At 36.8% G+C, this 20524-nt stretch overlaps 1 protein-coding gene across 5 annotated transcripts in view; it reads left to right on the top strand.

The window, feature by feature from the left end:
- The window catches only part of GPSM2 (G protein signaling modulator 2), a 32687-nt gene that overhangs the window by 1285 nt on the left and 10878 nt on the right, over positions 1-20524 (top strand). For 3 of the 5 annotated variants that reach the window (XM_082312292.1, XM_082312290.1, XM_082312293.1), the window contains exons 2-4: positions 12271-12584; positions 18982-19203; positions 20356-20491. In XM_082312292.1, the coding sequence (XP_082168418.1) occupies positions 12523-12584; positions 18982-19203; positions 20356-20491 (420 nt within the window). In that variant the 5' untranslated portion in view covers positions 12271-12522. Of the gene's footprint in view, positions 1-1119; positions 1215-12270; positions 12585-18981; positions 19204-20355; positions 20492-20524 lie in introns of all 5 variants that reach the window. The other 2 variants (XM_082312291.1, XM_082312294.1) reach the window with 2 other exon arrangements.

Here is a 20524-nt window from a genome sequence, read left to right on the forward strand (position 1 = left end):
AGCCTGGGAGGGCTGCTGCCCGGTGCTGTGGCTTGCGGTGACACTCCCCCTGGCAGTCGTCGACTTCACTTCTTTGGAAGCAAAAGCCAGCCTTGCCTATCAAACCAGCCTTTACCGATTGAAGGATCACCCGTGTTTCTCTAAAGCGAGCTAGTAGTAAAAACACATCACATCAGATACCGTTAATCTGTTGTGTTGTGCTTGACAAGATAGATAAGGGCGATAAGTAGGAAATGAAATTTTAAGGGGAGGAATGAAACAGGCTATTAATAGAACAGGAAAAGAAGGACCTGCAAACATACTGTGAAGTAGACAGGGAACAAGCTCTAAACTCTTCAAGAATTTGAGCTAGAAATGTTGTGGTGTATCTAAATTATGCCAAACCTAGTTTTATTTATCCACTAGACCGTAGGCTTTGTTGGTCTAGTTCCTCCCCTTTTGCTTATTCAGTTTTTGAACGGAGAGGCGTAGTTATTCAGGAATCCTTCATCCTTTTATTGACCTGATCGCAAGGACACAAATTGTACCCCACTTTGAAGTTGAGGCCTTCCTTCTGCTTTAGAAGCGTTTTCAGCCTAACGTGCTGTTCCTGTTAGATTCTCGCCAGCAGGCTGCAGGGCGCGTGCATCCTGGGTTGCCATGGAGAGCTGCACAACCATCTCGGAATTCAGAAGAACATGCTGAGTCTTGCATCTCAAAAAGATCACCTAAGAGATTCCAGTCCATCCTTGAAGTGTGTCTGAAAACTTTATGCCTTTTGTCTAAGTAATAATGCTATTAGAGCTGAAAAAGTCAGCAAAAAGGTCATTCGCACAATGCAATCCCTCTAAATTATAAAATTATAAATATATTTTTGTTGTGTGTTTAAACTAATTTGTAGGCCTGTACCAGTGTTCCTTCTTACTAGTTCCGTTAATGGTTACCTAGACTTCTGAATGGAGGTTGTGCATCCCTCTTTGGAGGGAAGGACTTTATACTTTCAGTTACTTCCGTGTAAAGCTGAGACAAAACTTCCCTGAAACTTAAGACAGCATTATCGGACTAGAAGAAACCTATGTGGGTCTTGTCTGTTGCTTTATTTAAAATGCTGTTATTGAAATGCTCTTATAACTCTTTCAGGCAGCTTAAAACTACTTAGGATTGTACATTGCTGCTACTCTTGCTGGAGAGTTACTTCAGAACTTGATGATTACGTCAAAGTAATTTTTGAAAAGGTATTGATAGACATCTTATTGTTTTGTTCTTGTGCTCTCATTGTTACTTGGCTTAAATTGTTGATTTTTTTTCTTTTCTTTTTTCCTGAGGTATTTAGAGACAACAATTCTTTCTCTTCTTAGACTTTCTTTTGGTAGTCAGCAAGCCAGTCTCTTCTAGTATGAATGTTGAGTGAAAGCACTACGAAAAGATAGAGAACTTGGTTTTTTTGGCATGTTGCAGAGGAGAACAACACAATTTAGAAAATTAGCCTTACCTTAAGTGTAAGAATTAAGAATAAGAATTTAAGAATTTACTGTTTCTAATGTCAATTCTCAGCCTTTTCTTGTCAACAAGTGGCAGCAGACCAATTTTCTAAACTAGTGTTCTTCATGTCCCCATGCGCAATATGATTTGGAGAGCAGCCTGGCTCTCCATTAGTTAGGAAGGAAAAGTTTTATTAAGAAAGGGATGTTTTTTTCTAAAAATAAATGCTATCTGTCCGTAGTTTTAACTGTTGAACGTGTGGGGAGTTTTTCTTATTTTACGCGGTGTATCTGGATTCTTCTGTTTTGCTTAAAACAGGGTCATTTTAGTTTCTCCTAGTTTTCTACTTTTTTAATTTAATAGCAAAGGTATTTGTACTTTCCTCTTTTTGTCATTCACTTTTTTGTAGCAGTTGTGCAGTCAGTTTCAGTTTCCACAACTTAGTCATTCCTGCCCAGATCTGGTAACTATGGTCTTGGTTTTAGTAGTCTTTAAGGTTAACATCTTCATGAAATTGTTTATGTTTGAGGAGTAGGTATTGATCTTATGACTTTCTGAAAGATTAACCTGTTATTGCTGTTACTATTCCTGTGAATGAAATAAGAGAGAGATACTAAATGAAGGAAAAAACCCCTTGACTTTTATTTAGGTGTTTAATAGCAAGTCAGCTATAGAAATGATCATATGAAAAAATGGGTATTATTTTGTCGAAGACCAACATTAGGAATGTAAAATACAGGAAAAGCAGAAGTGGAAAAACTAGTAAGAGATGGTCTGAAACTTATGTTGTATTGAACAGCTGATTGATGTTAAGCTGCCTCAAATTTGGCAGTGTTTGAAGAATGTGGTTCTTGTTCATATAATAAAACTTTTGTGTTTTATAAACCTTTTACTAATGGGAAGGAAAAACTTTTCATGCAGCTGAGTTACAGGGAATATAAACCATAAACGATCTACAAAGAAGCCTCTCTAAATCTTTTTATTTCTTTACTATTTCTGTTTACTACATTTTTTTTTTCCTACCATTGTCATGCTGGTACACTGTTAGGAATTTTGTTCCATACATGCAACACTTTGGAGCCTGTACCTTAGGTAGCGATCATTGGTTTGTTAGAGGACAGGATACGCTATTGTGACCGATCGTATTTGTGTGATAATGTGTATATATAGTGGATAAATCTGTTGGCAACGGGGGCAAAATGGAATCCAGTATTCACCACACAGACTGAAAAAAACGCATTGACTAGCTTTTGAATAGATTTGCATCTGCATCCCAAATGTTAGAATAAATATGCAAAACAATTTACAACTTGGCACCTCAACAAATATTATTTTCCTTAAATCTACATAGGTAATGTGCCATAAATAAACTTTACCTGTGTCTATAGGAAGCAAACAATAAGAAAAAACAACGCGTGTTCTTCTTACTGTAGGAGTGTTCATCCTGCACTTTTTCAGTTTTTACAGGTTGTAGCCGTATGTTGTTCAGGTATAGACTCATAATAGAGAAGACGGTTAATACTTGCTGTTAATACTTGGGAATTGAGAGGCACAGGTGATGCACCAAGCAATGCTGCTGGCATTAAACTACCATGGATCATTTCGGTTGTGGAATATAGGTTCTATGAGAGCTACATCTGCTCCTTGCAGGATAAAAACTTGCTGGAGTGGTCATGAGTTCTTTATGCTGAATACCTGCTTAATCTCTGAATGAGCATCACAGTGTGAAATAGGAAATTTGAAATAGCAGCTATATTGCTTCACTTCAATCGCTATGGTGTTTTACTAGTGATTCTAAGGATTTGTAATTTTTTTTTTAATTTATGGAATCTTAAGATTCATTTTCCCCTTTCTCTGCAAGATGCTTGTGCAATCTGTCTGTCTGTCTTCTTTTACTTACCAGAATCTCTTTTTAAGAGATGTCACAGGCCAAGAAGGAGCTGAGCTAAGTGGAACATTTTATTGGAGAGATTTGTGATCAACTTGCTCTATCAGCTTAAGTGTCAATAGTCAACATTTTGTGCTGAACTTTTTCCCATCTGGTGTTCTTTCATATCGTATAACATGCTCCATTTCCCAAACTGAAGGTACTTAAGTAAATGTCGTTGCTGGCTGGGAGGCCTGCGATCTAGTATGTGTTAATTTTCATGATGAGATTGCCCCTAATAAGCAGAAGGAGCAGTGTTCAAATTCACGTTCAGAACTTGGTAACAAAACTCTTAATGATTTTGTGGTAATATGATTTCAACTTATGCGAAGAATGAAAGGATCACAAGTTATTACTTTGTTGTGAACTGTCGTTGAAGTCTATTGTGGTATTTAAGCACTTTAAAATTGCAAATCTCGTCTCCAGTTGTGGGATGCTTGGAGAGAAGGCAGCACAATATTTGTTTTCAATCTATGAATGACAATATACAAAAACTTAGAACTTGTTCTGATAAAAAAAAAAAAAAGAAGGAATCCTAATACCTAGATGTATCAAATATATGAAAAATTATCAGCTGCTCTGACTTTGCTCTTTTTATAAGGCAAAGAGAGGACGTTATTCTGCTATCTTCTTCTATCTGAAATCTTAATCTTGCTGCATTTAGAATTAGTTTTCAGTTGCCTGATGAGTTTTATTATGGGGATATTAGTTATATTCTGCTGGCACTTCATGTTCTCTTCCTTTCTTATTTTTGTCATAGTGTGGGATTGCCTTGCTTCAGGATTTAAATAGATGGCTTACATAAACTATCTTCAGGAATATCCTTATAATAAAAATGTTTGTGGTTACTTGTGTTAGCTACACCCAGTTCTTTAACTTGCACACTAAACAGTAATTACGTACATTAAGTAGCAAGCTGATTTCCAGCTAAATACTGATTCTCTTAGAAAAAGGGTGTTCTATTCTGGAAAGATACTCTGTGATAGAGGCACTGAGAGGTCCACCTTTGCACCACTGAACACTGATTCTTAATACACTCGGACATCAGTCTAATATGTGCATTTGTTGCTTCTTTGTGTTACTCTACTCAGTGGACTTACGTGTGCTAGCTGTTTGTTCTTGTCTACAACACATTCTAAGACTGTAAGTCACTATATGCCCTGCATCATTGCCAGATGCCTTAAATATTTCTATTTACAAACCTATAGTACACCTTTACTATGCCTAATAGGGCACCTTTGCATTTACTAAAGTTAATAGAGTTGGCCTGGAACTATGGCAGTACTCTGAATATACTAGCAATGAGGATGTATGGGTTTTTGTCACTTAGGTATTGCATCATTCTACCAAGTTTCTGGCATCTCTTTCTGCTCTTAATTATGCCATTTTAAGGATTGTATTTACATTTCAATCTGATTGCTGGGTGAAAGTAGGGTATTTAGTGTGAGTAGAAATACCAGATTCTGGCCAGAAATTTCCATGTTCCTTAACTGAAAGTTTTAAATTTTTCTTTAGTTTTTGGTATGATATAAATTTTCCTTGTTGCGTAGTATATATGCAGTTTTTATCTACTGCTTGGGTGTTTCGTATAAAAGGAAAAGAAAATAACCCTTAAGAATGCAGTCAAGCTGCTTTCTGACTCAGAGAAGGAAGATGCTTCTGGATTCAGTTATCATGGTTGTTTGGAATAGGTTTTTTATGATCTGGCAGAAATAACTCATGTCATTAAGACTGCTTGTGTTTTAACATTGGTAATTGTGAGTAATATTGAAAATAATGCTAGGCAATGCTTACTTGTTAAAGGAGGCGTTTGTACAACCCTTTAACAACAGAAGGGAAAAACGAACAAAAAGGATATACAGAGTTTTAAAGGCTTGCCAAGTTGCAGACTTTTAGCATTACTTAAAGCCCCAAACACTCTATTAAACTAGGTACTCCACAAACTCCACAAAAAAAAAAAAGGAAAAAAACCTCCTCCTAATCTACAGAATAAGTGGAGAATACATACAGGTAGTGCTAGAGAGCATGTAGAAATGCTCCTAGATTTTTGTTTGCCTTTAACAGAATGTTGTATAAGCCAGGGCATCTAGCCTGCTGTGTCAAAAAGAGATGTGAGTGGAGTGAGAAGCAAGAGGAATTAGCCTACGTGAAAGGGCACAGAGGAAACGAACCTTCTCTTACCTGTATTTAGAACCCACCATGCAGCAAGGTCAATTGGGTTTAGGTAACCAAAGAAATAAAGGAAACCACAAACAAACAATGTTTTTAGAAATAAGGTGATAAATTAAATATCTCTACTGTTACCATGTCTGTCATAATGCAGGACTATATTAGCAATTAGATAATAAATGTTGGACTCTGCTCTGGAGCTGTGTTCCTCTAGCACTGAATTCAAGTCCATACTTTCATTTTCAGCTGTGGATGTGGTGAGATCCTCACTTCATTGTGAGCAAAATTTGTTTCAGAACTACTCCCCACCTATTACCTTTTTTTTTTTTTTTTTAATAATCTCAAGATTTAGAAGGATCTCATTGCTAGGACCTTTTTAAAGCTTATTTGAAAAATATAAATAGAATTTTATATACTAGTATGATTTATAATTATGTATTTAATCTTGTAAAGTAGTTGTGGATTTTTATGCAATATTTTCATTATATTGTTTAATATAGTTACTAGTATTTTCAATAAAATTATTTTAAAAGTCCTACTTTGGACTACTTTAGGCTGTTGTGGGTATACTTGTGGTCCTTTGTCACTAGGGGGTTTCTCCTCCTGCAGTCATATTGATGACTGTACCAGTAAATTAAAATACTTGGACAAAAAGCCTTTTCTTCCATTTGGGTAAATACAGTGCTAGAAACAAATTGGGGAAAGAAGTGAAGAACAGAATCAGTTCGATCACTCAGGAGTTCATGGCAGATAACAATAGCATTTGTGTAATTTTCCATTTTGCAATTATTTTAATTTTTTGAGGGGAAGTGTCATGAGTGTCGTAGCTGCTATTATTAGTATTTTCCTACCCTTTTATAACCTCTGTGCTTCTGTTGACTGCCTAGAAAGACTCCTGGTTATGCTGAAGTAATTAAGTCTTGGGCATTATCTGGCTGAGAAGGGAGATGAAATAATTTCATAGATATTGCAGTCAAGTTTCCATACCTCACTATAGTAATTCTGTTCTGATTCCTAGAAGGTAGTTACCTATGCATCAATCAGTTCTGGTAATAAAATGCCTGTCTGGCCTTATGCTGTCAGTTACAATTCTTGATTCTCTTTCCAGCAAGGAGCTGATGGTTTCATGCATAAGAGAGAGCTCTGTCCACATGGTTTGGGTAAAAGAGAGGAAACTTCATATTCCTTCTTCTATTAGTATACTATAAGGGAAATTCTAGGCTCGTGGAGCAGTGGGTTGGTAGGAATCCTATTTTGCTGAAAGAACATCACGTGTTGCCCAAAGCTGACACAATATCCACTCCTTCCACCCATTTTAGGTTTGTCTGCAATATTCAGTAATGTGTCTTAGTTTCATAGGGACCCATATTTATAAGTCAGCATGTTAAATATAATTGGGGTGGAGGAGGAAGCATCTGAATCAAGAACATTAGATAGTGGTATTAATTTATTTGCGGCTTGTCTGATGAGTCTGATAGCATAGGATGTGTTAGGCTGGATCTTTCTCATGATCCGTAGTGATAACAAGCCCTGCAGAATCTGCTTTATCAGACTCACACCTAGGAAGAGCGTCTCAGGTAGTTGTTTACGAACTTCAGCTTTCCCGTTCTGTCCTTTAAATGCAGCCCCTTAATGTCTGATGTGAGCCGCAGTTGGATTGTGTGCTGGAAAGTATGCTTGTATGCTGCTTGTATTGTATGATGCTAAGCCAGTTCTTTAAAAGAAGCCCTGTGGTTTATTCCGAGGGTATCTGCTCCATATACAAATCCATGAGGAGAAAAAGGCAGTATTTCAGAGCAGGTATTGCTCCACGTCATCATTGACCCTGAATAAAACCTCAAATTCACTTCTTCAGTGACGGTGGTTTCTGTGTGCTGTCAGCTGATCGGCTGTTGAACGGCTGTCAGAGTGGTGCAGGGAGGGGTTTGAGCTTCCCAGAGTAACCACACTGGTCTTAGTACAGTGTTTCTTGGATCTACATAATCCACTCTCATGACTAGTCATTTGTATTGTACTGTGCTCAAGGTTTGGAAAAAATAGCTTTTTCCCAACATAGCATACAGTTATTTTAAGGTTCATTCACAGAGGAATATGTATTACTACAGAAATGCTAATGATGATGCTGTTTACTTTGTAAATACAATATTAAACTTGATATAGAATTTTAAGTTGGTTTTTTTTTTTCTTATTTTAGGCTTATTTGTTAATTCAGGTGAATTTTAAAAATATCCTTGGACAGCATTGAAGACTAAAATTATGGTTTGTCTAGTTCTGAGTGTCCTTGTTGTACTATTTGTGTTTATATGCTGTTCTATATTTTGAAGGTCTGGAGCCAAGCTAATATCTATATTTCAGTAATAGAATTGTCAGTATATTTTTGTTGTTGTTTAGTCTGTCTCTTTCTCCTTAGGGTATGCAAAGCTCTGTTTTGTTTTTAGATAATCCAGTTGAAGCTTCTTTTCCTTTCTTTCCCACCCATGCTGTAGCCCCTTCCTGAAAGGAAATTCAAACTTAGTTCACCATTGGGAGATTTGGCTTAATCTTGAAACAACAAATCTCTGTAGCTAGTTTTTCTAAGGAAACACAATTTGTGCAATTGGTCTACCTCTATCTCTACTTTCCTCTAGTAGCTTTTGAATCTGTCAGTCAATGATGACTTCATTTGGCAGATGCTCCTTTCCTATAGCTTTGTGAAAAATAGCAGATGGGTAGAGAAGGCATTACTTGATCGTCTGCTTTAGGGAAAGGCGGAAAGAATTGAACTGCTAGATATTCTGTTTGTCAGCCCCCAAGTGACCAGTCAGCATATGTCAGCCATGTAACTGTACATAACTGAAGCAATATATTTGATCATCTGACAAACTCCAAAAAGGAAGGTATAGGTTGAGGGAAGGAGCCAATGAAGCTGCAGAAATTTACTGTTCTAAGGAGATGCAGGGGAAAAAACCATCTCCCTCTCCAACTATATTGTGATTATGGGTTCTATATGCTGCTAATAAATAGCAGTATCGACTTTCTGTTGCTTGCTGATTCGTTTTCACTTGTGTGGAAATACGGTATTCTATCAAAAGTTAAAATTAAGGGGTCGATCTTAGATGTTCAGTGTAATAAAGAACTGCAACCTGATTAAAGTGATTGTCTACCATTGTGATAAAATTCATAGTATGTAATCAAATCTTTTCTGAAATGGAAAATGCCTTAAAACATGAAACGCTTGTCTGGAAGTTGTAATAACTAGGACAATTAGCTGGCATAACAGGCTTTTGAGAAAGAAATTACACCTATTGTTTTATTGCTGTCAGGGACTTTAAATATACTGATCAGAATTGAAGATGGGGGAGTCTTGGTTTCCTCCGTAATTTTTCTTGAGAGTGAGCCTCATTCAAGTCTTAGCATATATATCACTGATTCAGTTCAGTGATGTTAATGGAAGGTTGAGATGTACTTTCTTTGAATATCAGCCTTTAGGCCTTGGTTCCCTTTCTAGAGAACACTGATAATCAGTATTTTTCATAAAATTATTAAGTGCAAGCGTGATGGGGTTTCACTTTTTAAAGCATTGTTGTGTGGGATTCCTTTCAGTATGTAACATTAGTATTTACCATGATTTTTTTTTATTTCATTGTCAAATTTGTAGAAATTAACTTAATAGATTTTATGCAATTTCAGAGAATCAAGTTGAAAGTAGTTTCATAGAATTTAGTAAGGAATTCAGTCTTAAAACCTCATTGCATGCAAACCCCAAGCTTCTATATCTATATAGCTTCTATATAAATCCATGATTTAATAGAAAAGAATGAAAAGTGACTTTTTGACAGTGATAAGGACATTTTTTAGATAAAGCATTGAATTGAGGCAAAGTTAGCTTTTTACTGATGGTTTAATTGAAGATCTTTTAACTGTTTATAGCCCGGGTGGATAAGCCCTAAATATGGCTCACCATTTTCTCCTAATGGGAGTTGATAGTGTATGTTTTGTCTATTGTGGGGTATAAACTGGCTGCCTCATTTGATTGCCTAACCTCTGCCTTGCTTTATTTGATCTTGGGAGATGGGGTGGTGGTATTGGTTTTGGTATGGTACTGCTGTGTAATTAGTAACATTAGTTTAGTTAATTTTCCACTTCTGAAGGAGGCCCAATCTTTTTTCTGTGTCCTTTTTTCCGCTGCTTTGAAATTAAAAAAAAGCTAGGGCTTCCTGCGTTTAATAGCTGGAATAGTAAAACTGTGCATTTTAAAGTTGTGTATCCAACTTCAATTTTCTATTTATGCTTTCCTGAAAGGCAGCTCTTTAACATGGATATGGATTTCACATTGTTTAAAGGTGTGGAGAGAATAAATTTAAAGCAGCTGCTTTGCATTAATACACAGTCTTTTCCTAGTAAGAACCAAGTGCTTTTTTTCATGCTACCTGAAGTTTTAATTAAAAATGTAAGTTTTTAATTAAAAAAAAAAGAAAGCCTGTTTCACTGTTAGATATGTCCATAGAGTAGAACTTCTGGATTTCTGTTAATTCACTAGGCTTTTCTGCTGAAGTACTGTGTCCTCGGAGTCAATTTTGTGTTGATCGCCAGCTCAGAAAAGGCTTGGTTACACAGAGAGATTCTGAATAGTCAAGGTGTGTGAATTGAAAGAGCAGGGCTTACCTGCTATAGTATAATCCTCCCAAGGCCAGTTTACACCGGAGCGATACTGTCTGTGGAAGGGTTCATCAATTTCCACCTCCTGAATTTTGAATTCACCACTCTTAATTAATATGCTTGAAGTTTGCTTCCTGATTACATGTTGGCATGGCTGAAGGTGTAACTTGAGATCCTAATGAGTTACGGGTGAAGGAAGCGAGGTACGAAGACCAGACCCAGTAATTTTTGTTGGGTCTGTGCTCATGATGTGTTGGCTAACTTGGGTGTGTCCGTATCGCCCTCCCAAGATCGGGAATGTGCCTTATGGCCAGTAGTGAGGGAAGAAAGCAGGAGTAGTGGTTCCAGCTGGTGGGAGATGATGGCATCAGTCAGTGGATGCGGTTAAGTATAAGGGCAGAAGCATAGCTCAGCTAAAATGAAGTTTTCAACAGCTGATGTGAAATGCACTGCTAATAATAACTGATATTTAAATAAATGCAGTCATTCTGATGTACTTTTAAATGAAACTCTAGTTTTTCATTAAATTTGGCTTTTTATTTTTGACAAAGCTTCTTAAAACAAATTATTCAGTTAATTACAATTACAGTATAAATATACAAACCAATTACCACAGTCATTATTTCATGATCCGTGGCAGTTGCCAAAGTACACACTTTTTAGTTTGTGGCATTTAGTAATTAGCATGAGCGTATCCATCTACAGAAGAGAACTTCGAATTCCCTGGCATTTGCTGAGCAGCAGGAATGCTCATGGATGATTGCTGTAGACTGGGTGGCTTACAGCTATCTGCTTGTATGAGTTATCCGATTTGAGGTTCGGACGAACTTCCGGAGAGTAAATACCTGTGACACAGTCTTCCCAGTATGTGGGTTGCAATGGTATTGTAAACTGTATGTGTCACACTTTGTAATTGCAAAAAATACACCCACACCCACTTGTTGATGCCACATAATTCTAATGATGAGCATGGAAGGGCAAAATAGTTGTTTGTCTGGAAGAATGTAGATGGTCTGTTTGAGGGGCGCTGTCAAGGTAGAGTATGATAGGAAGCATGAATCTTCCCAGCTGGTACTTGATAGAACTCATGAGAGGGAAAAGCATGGCCTACATTGCCAATTGAAAATAGGGGGGGTTGAATTGTCTTCTCGTGACAGCTTTAAATCGGAGCTCTGTTCTTGTCTTTTGACATCTCGGCAGTCTCTTGATGAAATATGTATTTGTGAATTACACAACTATATGTTTACTTGCAAAGGAAGGTAATATTAGTACCGAGCAATAAATATGTCAACTCCTTTACTAAAAATGTACTTAAAAGTGGGTAAGCTTTTGAATACAGAGTTTCTTTTCTGTTAATCTTTCCCTGCCAGCCTAAACATGTCTAATGTTTTAAGTGCTGGCTGCTGCAATCCCTTTGAAGCAGAGTTTGGAGCTCGTATGACAATGCTGCAGCATTTTGGAATGTGAAGCCAGTGTTAAGAAAAAAAAAACCCAACCAAAAAAAAACCCAAAAGCAAACAAACCCAAACCCCATACCTCCCTCCCTTTTCTTTTGGGAGCGGGGAGGGGAAGGGGGAGTAGAGCTTAAACCTCTGCTGGCTTCTGTGCTCATAATGTTCTGGGGGGGATGATCTCCAGAACGGATGATCTCCAGATGGGATTGTGTCAGCCAGTTCTGACTACTGTGGGACTTCAGCAAACTATCAGGGTTTCAGCAGTACTATTTATGTGTAAAGCAGTTTGTGATCTGTTTTATATTATGCCTTTCATTCTGTAGCTTTCATCCTTTAAGCTTTTTGCTTGGAACTTCATGAGGCCAAAGAACACTAACAAGGATAAATTACTCGAAGTTTCCAACAGAAAGAGAGCATTGTTTTTTGTTAAACCTTTGCTTTCTCGCTTGCGTACAGGAATTGCCGTATGTATGTAGAAGGTTTTGGCTCTGGCTTTACGTTCTTGATTGACGCTTCCTGCTTGGTAGGAGTAGTGTTATGCTTTTACATCAGCTGCAAATGGTTATGAGTTATTAACTGACTATGAGACTTCAAGCGAAGCATCTTGTGTTCCCTTTGCAGAAACGCAGCTGAATGGAGCTTAGAGGGCCACAGAGGAAAGAACTTGAACACGTTTCTGAAGGTTTAAGATGTGTCTGACAGTGACCTCCTTACCTTAGTAATAAAGAAGAGTTTTTCAGCAGGAGCTTAGGATATCTTTACTCCAGCTTATTAATATACTAACTGGAATGGTGTTCTGACAACAATTCTCCATAGTAAAGTACTTACCCTACTACAGAACAGTATTATTTTCTCTACTGATAATGCAACTCAATGGAGGAAAGTAATGTTTTGATAAGCATGCGTGAAGACCGTTCCTTTCATGTGCGATACAGGTAAGACTGTATTAATTTCAGTATGGATTAATAAGTGCTGTTAATAATAGAAAACAAGTTGCAACAAATAGTTTGGTATCTCTGTTATTAGTGTTACTGAAACTGAAAGCTAAAATCACTTTTTTTTTCCTTTTCTTGATTTTTGAACTATGAAAATTCACTTTTGTTACATAGTAGATTATATTAATATAATTATATGATTGTATAGTGTTGGAACTGTGTGCGGTTGCAGAATAGCACGATTGTCTGTATTTCTTTGTTTTTCTGATAGAATGATATGAAGTATGATCCCTGCATGGTAATACCTGCTCTCTCTTCTTTTAGCTTTTGAGCTGCCTATGCAAATTGCTGAGTTTTGTCTGCTAAAGTTCTCAGTACTTATCCCATTATCGCTTCTACGAATGATGAATTTTTAGGTACGCTGTCATCTAGAGCAGTATTTTCCTTGCTTAAAATAAAGAGATTTGATTGATAGATAAAAACTGCTTTGATACCTTGGACTGAAAAAGTACTGTTATTGCAAGTCAAGTACTGTTATTGCAAGTCAAGAGGGTTTGTGATTTCCCTTCTGAGAGCTTTTATAATTTTTCTTCTGGAAGCCCCTTTACAGACGTGGGACAACATGCTAGCATTGCAGCCCCCCTCTAATGAACCTTGACAACAGAAGCATTGTGTAGTGCATGGTATTTGGATGGCTGGTGTTTGGAAGGGTAAATCTTGCTGCTCATTCAATAGGAATGGACACTGGAACACTGGAATGGTTGTTTTAAAAACAAATAAAAAGCATGATTCTTGTGTGCTCCCCTCACCCTCTCCCCATTCATCCTTACTTTGGAGGTCTTTTCCTTGCTAGCGAACAGGAACAAAGCACTACCCTTATTTGTAGGACAGCACATGCTACAGCTTAAAATTAATTCTGAAAACGTTCTGACAGCGTCAGATGGCTGATAGATTGGTCTGCACTTCCGTTTCACAGAAGTACAGTGTTAGTTCTGGTTAGCAGTGCAGTCAGCAGGAGGAGCTTTTTCGTGGTCAGTAGGGAGAAAATTAGCAAATAAACTGTAATTTACTCTCTGCTCTCTTTATTTTGCTGACATCTTTGTATGGTGGCTTTGACAGCAGGAATCCTGAAGTGTGTGAGCGTGGTATTTCTTCTGTGCTAGGTGTTTCTTGAATGTATCTAACTCCCAGCATTCCTGTAACCTGTTTACCCATGCTGTTGCTGATGCTCTTGGTCATCCCCAGACAACTATAGAAGACCCTTGCTCACTGTTGAATAAAAGCAGGAGCTGTTCAGGGAACTATTATAGAAGTAAATGGATGAAGAAAGCGGCACAGCCAATTGTCTGGTTTAAATTGACAAGCCAAAAATAACTTCAGAAAAATTGGCAAGCACAGTCAGGGCAAAATGTCTTACTACTTTACACTGTATTTCAGTACAGGTTTGAATGATACTGATTAACTATAAAGACATTAATGGCCTTATTAAACCTTTCTGTAAGAACTGTAATCTGATGAACATTTAAAAAACATCAAGGCATAATCTTTTAAATTTTTTTTAAATATTAAACTTTTCTAAAACTTAGAGAAGCTGCAAATTAATTCAGTATATTGAACTGGAATTTTATGGTGATTTAATTTAATAGCTATAATTTGGTAAGATTTAATTTGTTTGTAGTTTAAAATTTAATGCAGGAAAGAATAGGTCATAAATTATTGGGGGGGTGGTGGTGTTATTTGTCAGTATTTAAAATTTTTTGCCTACAGGTATTGTCCCAGGCTCATTTGGCTCTCAGGTTGCTTTTTCCTTCCCACTGGTATTCCAATAGAACTGACTTTAAAAAGAAGCTGGTGGCCCAGTCCTAAGGAAAGGCTTTACTCTGGCTCTGTTTCTTACTGTGCAAGCTGTTTCTTTCTCCCCACTGTAGTTGACCAGTATCACTTTAGCAGCTATAAAAATGCTTATGTTGGCGGAAGGAAACTATTTTTTATTCTTATGTTGTTTAGTGACTGAAAATAAAATGCTGGTGTTAATAAATGGGACTGATAATTCATCTATAGAGTAAATATTTGTAGAACTCACTTGTCTTGGCCTGCTAAATTCATACACCAAAAACTTGTAACTGCTTTTATCTTGACTGGAGCAAAAGAACCCAAAATTCAGGTGTGTGGTTTCTTCGTGTGTATGTGTGTGTTGTTTTGTTTGTGAGTTTGCCATCAAACTTAGTTTGACTAAACACAGTGTTCCAGTGGAGGTGTAGTTAAGTTGTTTGGAGTGGTCAATGTGGTATGCTTCTGCATTATATATAGAAACCAAGAATAAGGGCAGGACTCAGGAATAGTACGTGATCTTTATTATAGGATGCTGTGGCATTAGTAATTTTATGCATCTGAATTAAAGAGATATAATAGGTTTTTTTTTAATTTGTGTCTAGGTATGTTAAGTGTATCAACACGTTTCATGGCAAATTGCGTGGCAGCCCTGTTCCTCCTCAGTGGCCAAAAATCCTCTTAGTGGGAATTGAATGGAGTAAAACTAAATTAATCGTGTTTAAAGATGATAGTAATCGATGAGTTGCCTTGCCTTCTTCTATTGCCTTATTTCTTACCAGTTTTCTGTTCTTTATTGTAAGATGAGAACGGCTGAAGGAAGGGAGACTCCAAAATGGGAGAAAAAAACAGGGAGGCTAGGGTGGAGGCATATGCATAGGGTTTATATTCTTCTAAGTAGAAAGGTTCAAAAGAGAATGTGAAGAAGGTCAGAGACGAATAAGGCAAAATAAAGAAGAAAAGGGGGAGGGGAAAAAAAAAAAGGGAGCCAGGCAAGATGAAAAGCTTAGAGGGACAGATAAAGATGAGGTAGTTTTACAAATGAGAAATAATTCAGGAGGTGCCAGCCTTTCAGAGAACAGGTCCAGGCAACTATAAACAGAATAACAAAACAAAGCCCTGTATGAGTATTTCCACAGTAATATCTGAAAGTACGTTATCCTGTTTAGCAGGAGCAGAATTTCATTAGAAGTACACAGATGAATGGGCCTTGTTCTCTTCTTGTCTCTGCGGATTCAGTGTGTCTTTTGTTTAGCCATTGAGTGTTGAATAAATAAGTAATTCAGTTCAGCCCTGGGAACAGAGAAAGTAATTTCATATTCTCCTTGTAACTATTTAATGACTTCCTAAAACATTGATAACCTAGCCCTGTCTAGTCTGCCTGCATGCTATTTAACTATTAGTAGTGACAGTTAAAGCATTCCTAAGAGGTGATTTTTTTTGACTGGAGAACACCTATAGAATTTTTTTTTTTTTTTTAAATTGTGTTAATTTTCATAACAGTCCTTTAAGTAATGGCGGGCGGGGGGGGGGGGGGAGGACGGGACCCAAACCAAACCCACATGTCCTCTGAATCTGGTTTTGGTACTTGATGGATAAGCCTAGCAAACTTTTAAAATGATTAAATGATTTCATAGCTTTTATGTAATGTGAATAAAATATTAATATTGGGTACAGGCAACTGTGGAAATAAAATATTTCATTTTCTGTATTTTTTTTAATAGCTTATTTAGACTTTGAAATTGTAGAAGGTCAATAAGGATGGATCCAAATGGAATTTTAGCTTAAATTTGCTGTACAGATTCTAGCAACCTTTTAACACAACCTTTCTAGAGTTGCACTCAAGGGTAGTGTTAAATTTTGGGTTCTTTTTTACTCAAACAATTACTAATTCCCATTCTCATTTACTTCCTGTAGTTCTGGTTGAATTGAAACACTCTGTCAAACAGCTGATTTTCATCAGCCTGGGTATAAGCCTTAGCTTCATAGTTATTTGTGTTCTGTATGAAAAACCCCAAATCTTGCATTTTTATACGTTATATTAAGTCTGGGGTTGCAAAGTCAGAAGATTATGTTTCAAGTTCCTTGATGAAATGGTAATGCTGCCTTGGCATTTGGCAGTCTTTGGCGTAGTGTGAAATGAATTGAATGCAGTATAGCAGGAAAAGTACTGCTCCATAGCATTCTCTGATACTGTCTTTGTACCTTCTTAAACTGTATCTTTTCTTCATATATTAGGTGGTTGATGCATCATAGTTGCAAATCAAAACATTATTTTTTTTTTTTTTTAAATGGGATAAATTCACTTACAAAACTGGAGTCCAGTGTAGCATTTTGATTATTAATGTCACATGCACGTTTTGCTGGAAGCTCTGCCCTTTTTAACCATTCAAGCTAAAAATCTAAAGAAATGAATGTGATTGTGTAATGGTCTAAATCTTTGCACTAAGGAGCACCATATTTTCTAGCTGTCACTTTAATTGGACATGTCAGTTAACATGAGGTGCCCGGAGAGAACCTCTTTGGATAGGATTAAGATTACCCAATGAAGTGTTTTAAGTCTTAAACCTTCAGTTGCTGATGGTGTAATCATTTCTGCCTGTACTTAACTGTACTTAATCATTTCTGCCTTTTTCTTTCTTACATTCAATGCATGCACAATGTAATAAAAACCAGGTTGTGTGTTCTAGCAAATAGGAGTGCTTTAGCGTCTCTGAGAAGAGTTTCCGAACCTAAAAATACTGCATGTGTTATGGATATCCAACCTGAGAAGTTTGGCGTGGGAAGAACTTCATGCCTGAGTTATCATTTGCTGTCTGCATCTTTACCAACTACCAAGCATAGAGTATTTTTAATTGCAAAAGTTAAATATGTCTGTTATCTCATTGTGCTTAAGTTGTGGAATGTCGAAGACCAGCAGGTATGGTACTATTTTGTGTTGGTAGCTTATTTTACTTATGATCCAAATTCTTCTAGTTCTCTCGAAAGTCACTGGATTTTTGAAAAATATTTCCGTCTTGCTCAGATTTGAGTAGACTGTTGTATAACCTATTTTTTTCCGATTTAGAAAAATTAAGAAATGTAAACATTGCAGGTATGTTAAATACTTCACCACTATGCCTTGTTGAAACAGTTGCCTTCTGGTGTTGCCATTAAAATAACTTTTGGAACAGCAAACATTTGATTGTTGCTGTTACTGATCTGTGCATATGAAGGGAAATGGGTTTAGGAATTGAATTCTAAATGGTTTATTCTTACAACCAGGTCAATATCAAATGATGGCGTAATGAGGATATCTTTAATTACGTAAAATTTGGAGTGCAAGCCCTTATACTTGCTGTGTAATCCATCTTGAAGAAAAATTCAAAACAATATACAAATTTACGAAGTTGATGTCCACTTTTTGGCAATATTAGCACACGCTTTTTAAACACTTACAGAATGTCTCTTACTGAGTTTTCTTTTGGAAAAATCTTTTAAAAGTAGAATGATGGCGTTTTTGCGGGCTTTATGAAATGCATGTATCTTGAAAACACTAGAGAACCATATTGCTTCAAGATCGAGACCCTGAAGTGTTCTTCCTTCTCATCCTCCTCCTCCCTGCCTCCCTCGCATCTCGGAACTGGAACGTAGGAAATATTTGTATATAATCAGTAACACTTATTGAAATGTTACACCTGAATTCACAGTAGCAAAAATACATACGAATGTTTTTTGGCAGCTGCAGTTGTCTAGCAGCTTCTTTGTTCATTGTTCAAACTGTAATCTTCTGCAAATTCTGCTGTAAATTGATTCCTGAGTATCTTCTTTACTGCTTGCAGTATTTTGTACCTGTATAATTACACAATTATTTGCTCATAATAATAAAAAATATTCCAGTGGCTTCTGGAAGGATGGCATCTCAGTTAAGTAACTTGAATTGACATACATTTTGTTGTTAATTCAGTCTAGATCTTTTTTCCTTACAGTCTGAGAATTTTCATAGCAGTGCCACTATAGGAAATGGTGAAATGCCAAGGAGCATTGAATTACATAGGAAACAACTTTGGGAAAAATAGTCATGGTCTTCAATACACAGGAATGTTTGAATTTTAATTTTTTTTCCATAAGACATTTTGCAGGTAACTATGGTATCAACCTAAAAATAAAAGTGCTTATGTTTGTCAAAATCAGTATTTGCCAAGAACAGCTTGATTTTTAGGTCACTTTTCTGAAATTATCTAGATGGTGAAAACTCTGAATTTTTGAATCCTACAGGTGCTATATATGGACAAAGCAGTGTTTGGATTTCCTCCCTGAGACTTAAAAAGAAAGAAAGAAAAAAAAAAAAAGTTGAAGCAATTTGTTCTGATGTTCTTTTTGCTCATCACTGTTGAAGTTGCAATTTCCATTTCAGCATTCGTTTCTGCGATATTCTAGTGCCAAGCTCATTGCTTGTGCTGTGGTGCTGACTCCCTGTCCTAAACAAATAGAGACCCTCTGAGTAAAATAACCTCTTCCGAACTCAGATTATTGGACAAATACTACGTTTAGAGTGACCATTTTTCTTTTCACTTAAATCGTGCAGGATGGAGGCTTCCTGCCTAGAGCTGGCTTTGGAAGGTGAGCGCCTGTGTAAAGCAGGAGATTGCCGAGCTGGTGTATCTTTCTTTGAAGCAGCTGTTCAGGTTGGAACTGAAGATTTAAAAACACTCAGTGCTATTTATAGCCAGTTAGGCAATGCCTATTTCTACTTGCATGAATATGCAAAGGCCTTGGAATACCATCACCATGATTTAACTCTCGCAAGGTAATCTTGTGTCTTTCTTTAACCGTGTTCTCCATTTCCTCCCATTCTTGTAGAGATGAGTAGTTGACTGTTCATTTTCCTACCAAACCCTACTATTAATACTGGATAATGAGTAAATGTGGCGATGGCGGAAGGGCCTGGCAGGTAACTTGACTGCCCTTTAACCTGGGACTAAATACTTGGTCTAGCACCATAATCCTGGTACTGACTGAGGCCTCACCAGGTTTGTGGATAATTAACTGGCTTCTTTAAATCCACCCTTTCTTTACCCTTTCCTGTTTCTAAAACTCAGTCTTGGTGGTTCTCCAGAATGTTAAGCTGGCTCTTTTGTTAACTAGACAGAACTCATTCATGTTTCTCTGTGTAAAACTCATAATATTGTGAAATCTAAAAAACCCCTATGCATTTCATATGCTATTTATGCATCTGACTTTTAATGATTTGGTATAGATGCAATAAAAGACACAGGCACCTAATGTACTTAACCCCAATTTAGGCGCAAACCTATTCTTCCCCCTGCCTTAACCTGCTCAAGTGCTGTAACCTCGTGCGAACTTGTTTTGTCGTGCTGTTCCCCAAGTATCACAGTCTGAGTGGTTCAGTGGCAGTCTTTTAGTCTCGTTTAGAATCTAAAAATGTAGTATTACCTCTCAGCTTTCTGGGAGACCAGTATGTCTTGTAAATAATATCAGACTATGATAGCCAAGTAAAATGCAGAAACAGTTAAACCTCTCTTTTTAATGCTGGGACTGTCTTTCTACATAGTCATTAAGACTTTTCTTTTTATTCTCTTCCTAAAAGAAGTGAGTGGTTTTTGGTTTTGGGTTTTTTGGTGGTTTTTTGTTTGTTTGTTTGTTTTTGGTTTTTTTTGTTTGTTTTTTTTTTTTTTTTTTTTGTAATGTTAAGTAGACGATTAATACCATGAATACTAGCAGTTGCACAAAGAGCACCAACAAAATTAAATGTCTCTAACTACAGATTGAACAGTGTTTATGTGAGTGCATTTTAGATATAAAATGAACTGAATACATACACATTTACATGGTTGTAATCTCTTTTCATAAATTCTTCTGATTGTCTGCCATACATTGATGATTTTCTTGGTTTCAAATTATACGCTATTTACTGGGTGCTTTATTTCTGCAATTTTAGGACAATTGGAGATCTACTGGGAGAAGCTAAAGCTAGTGGGAATCTGGGCAACACCTTAAAGGTACTTGGGAATTTTGAAGAAGCTGTTGTTTGTTGTCAAAGACATCTGGATATTTCCAGAGAGCTTAATGATAAGGTAAGAATTGCTTAGGAATCTGGAAGTAAACTG

The sequence above is a fragment of the Platalea leucorodia genome, assembly GCF_965183815.1.
Source record: "Platalea leucorodia genome assembly, chromosome: 5".
Lineage (NCBI taxonomy): Eukaryota > Metazoa > Chordata > Aves > Pelecaniformes > Threskiornithidae > Platalea > Platalea leucorodia.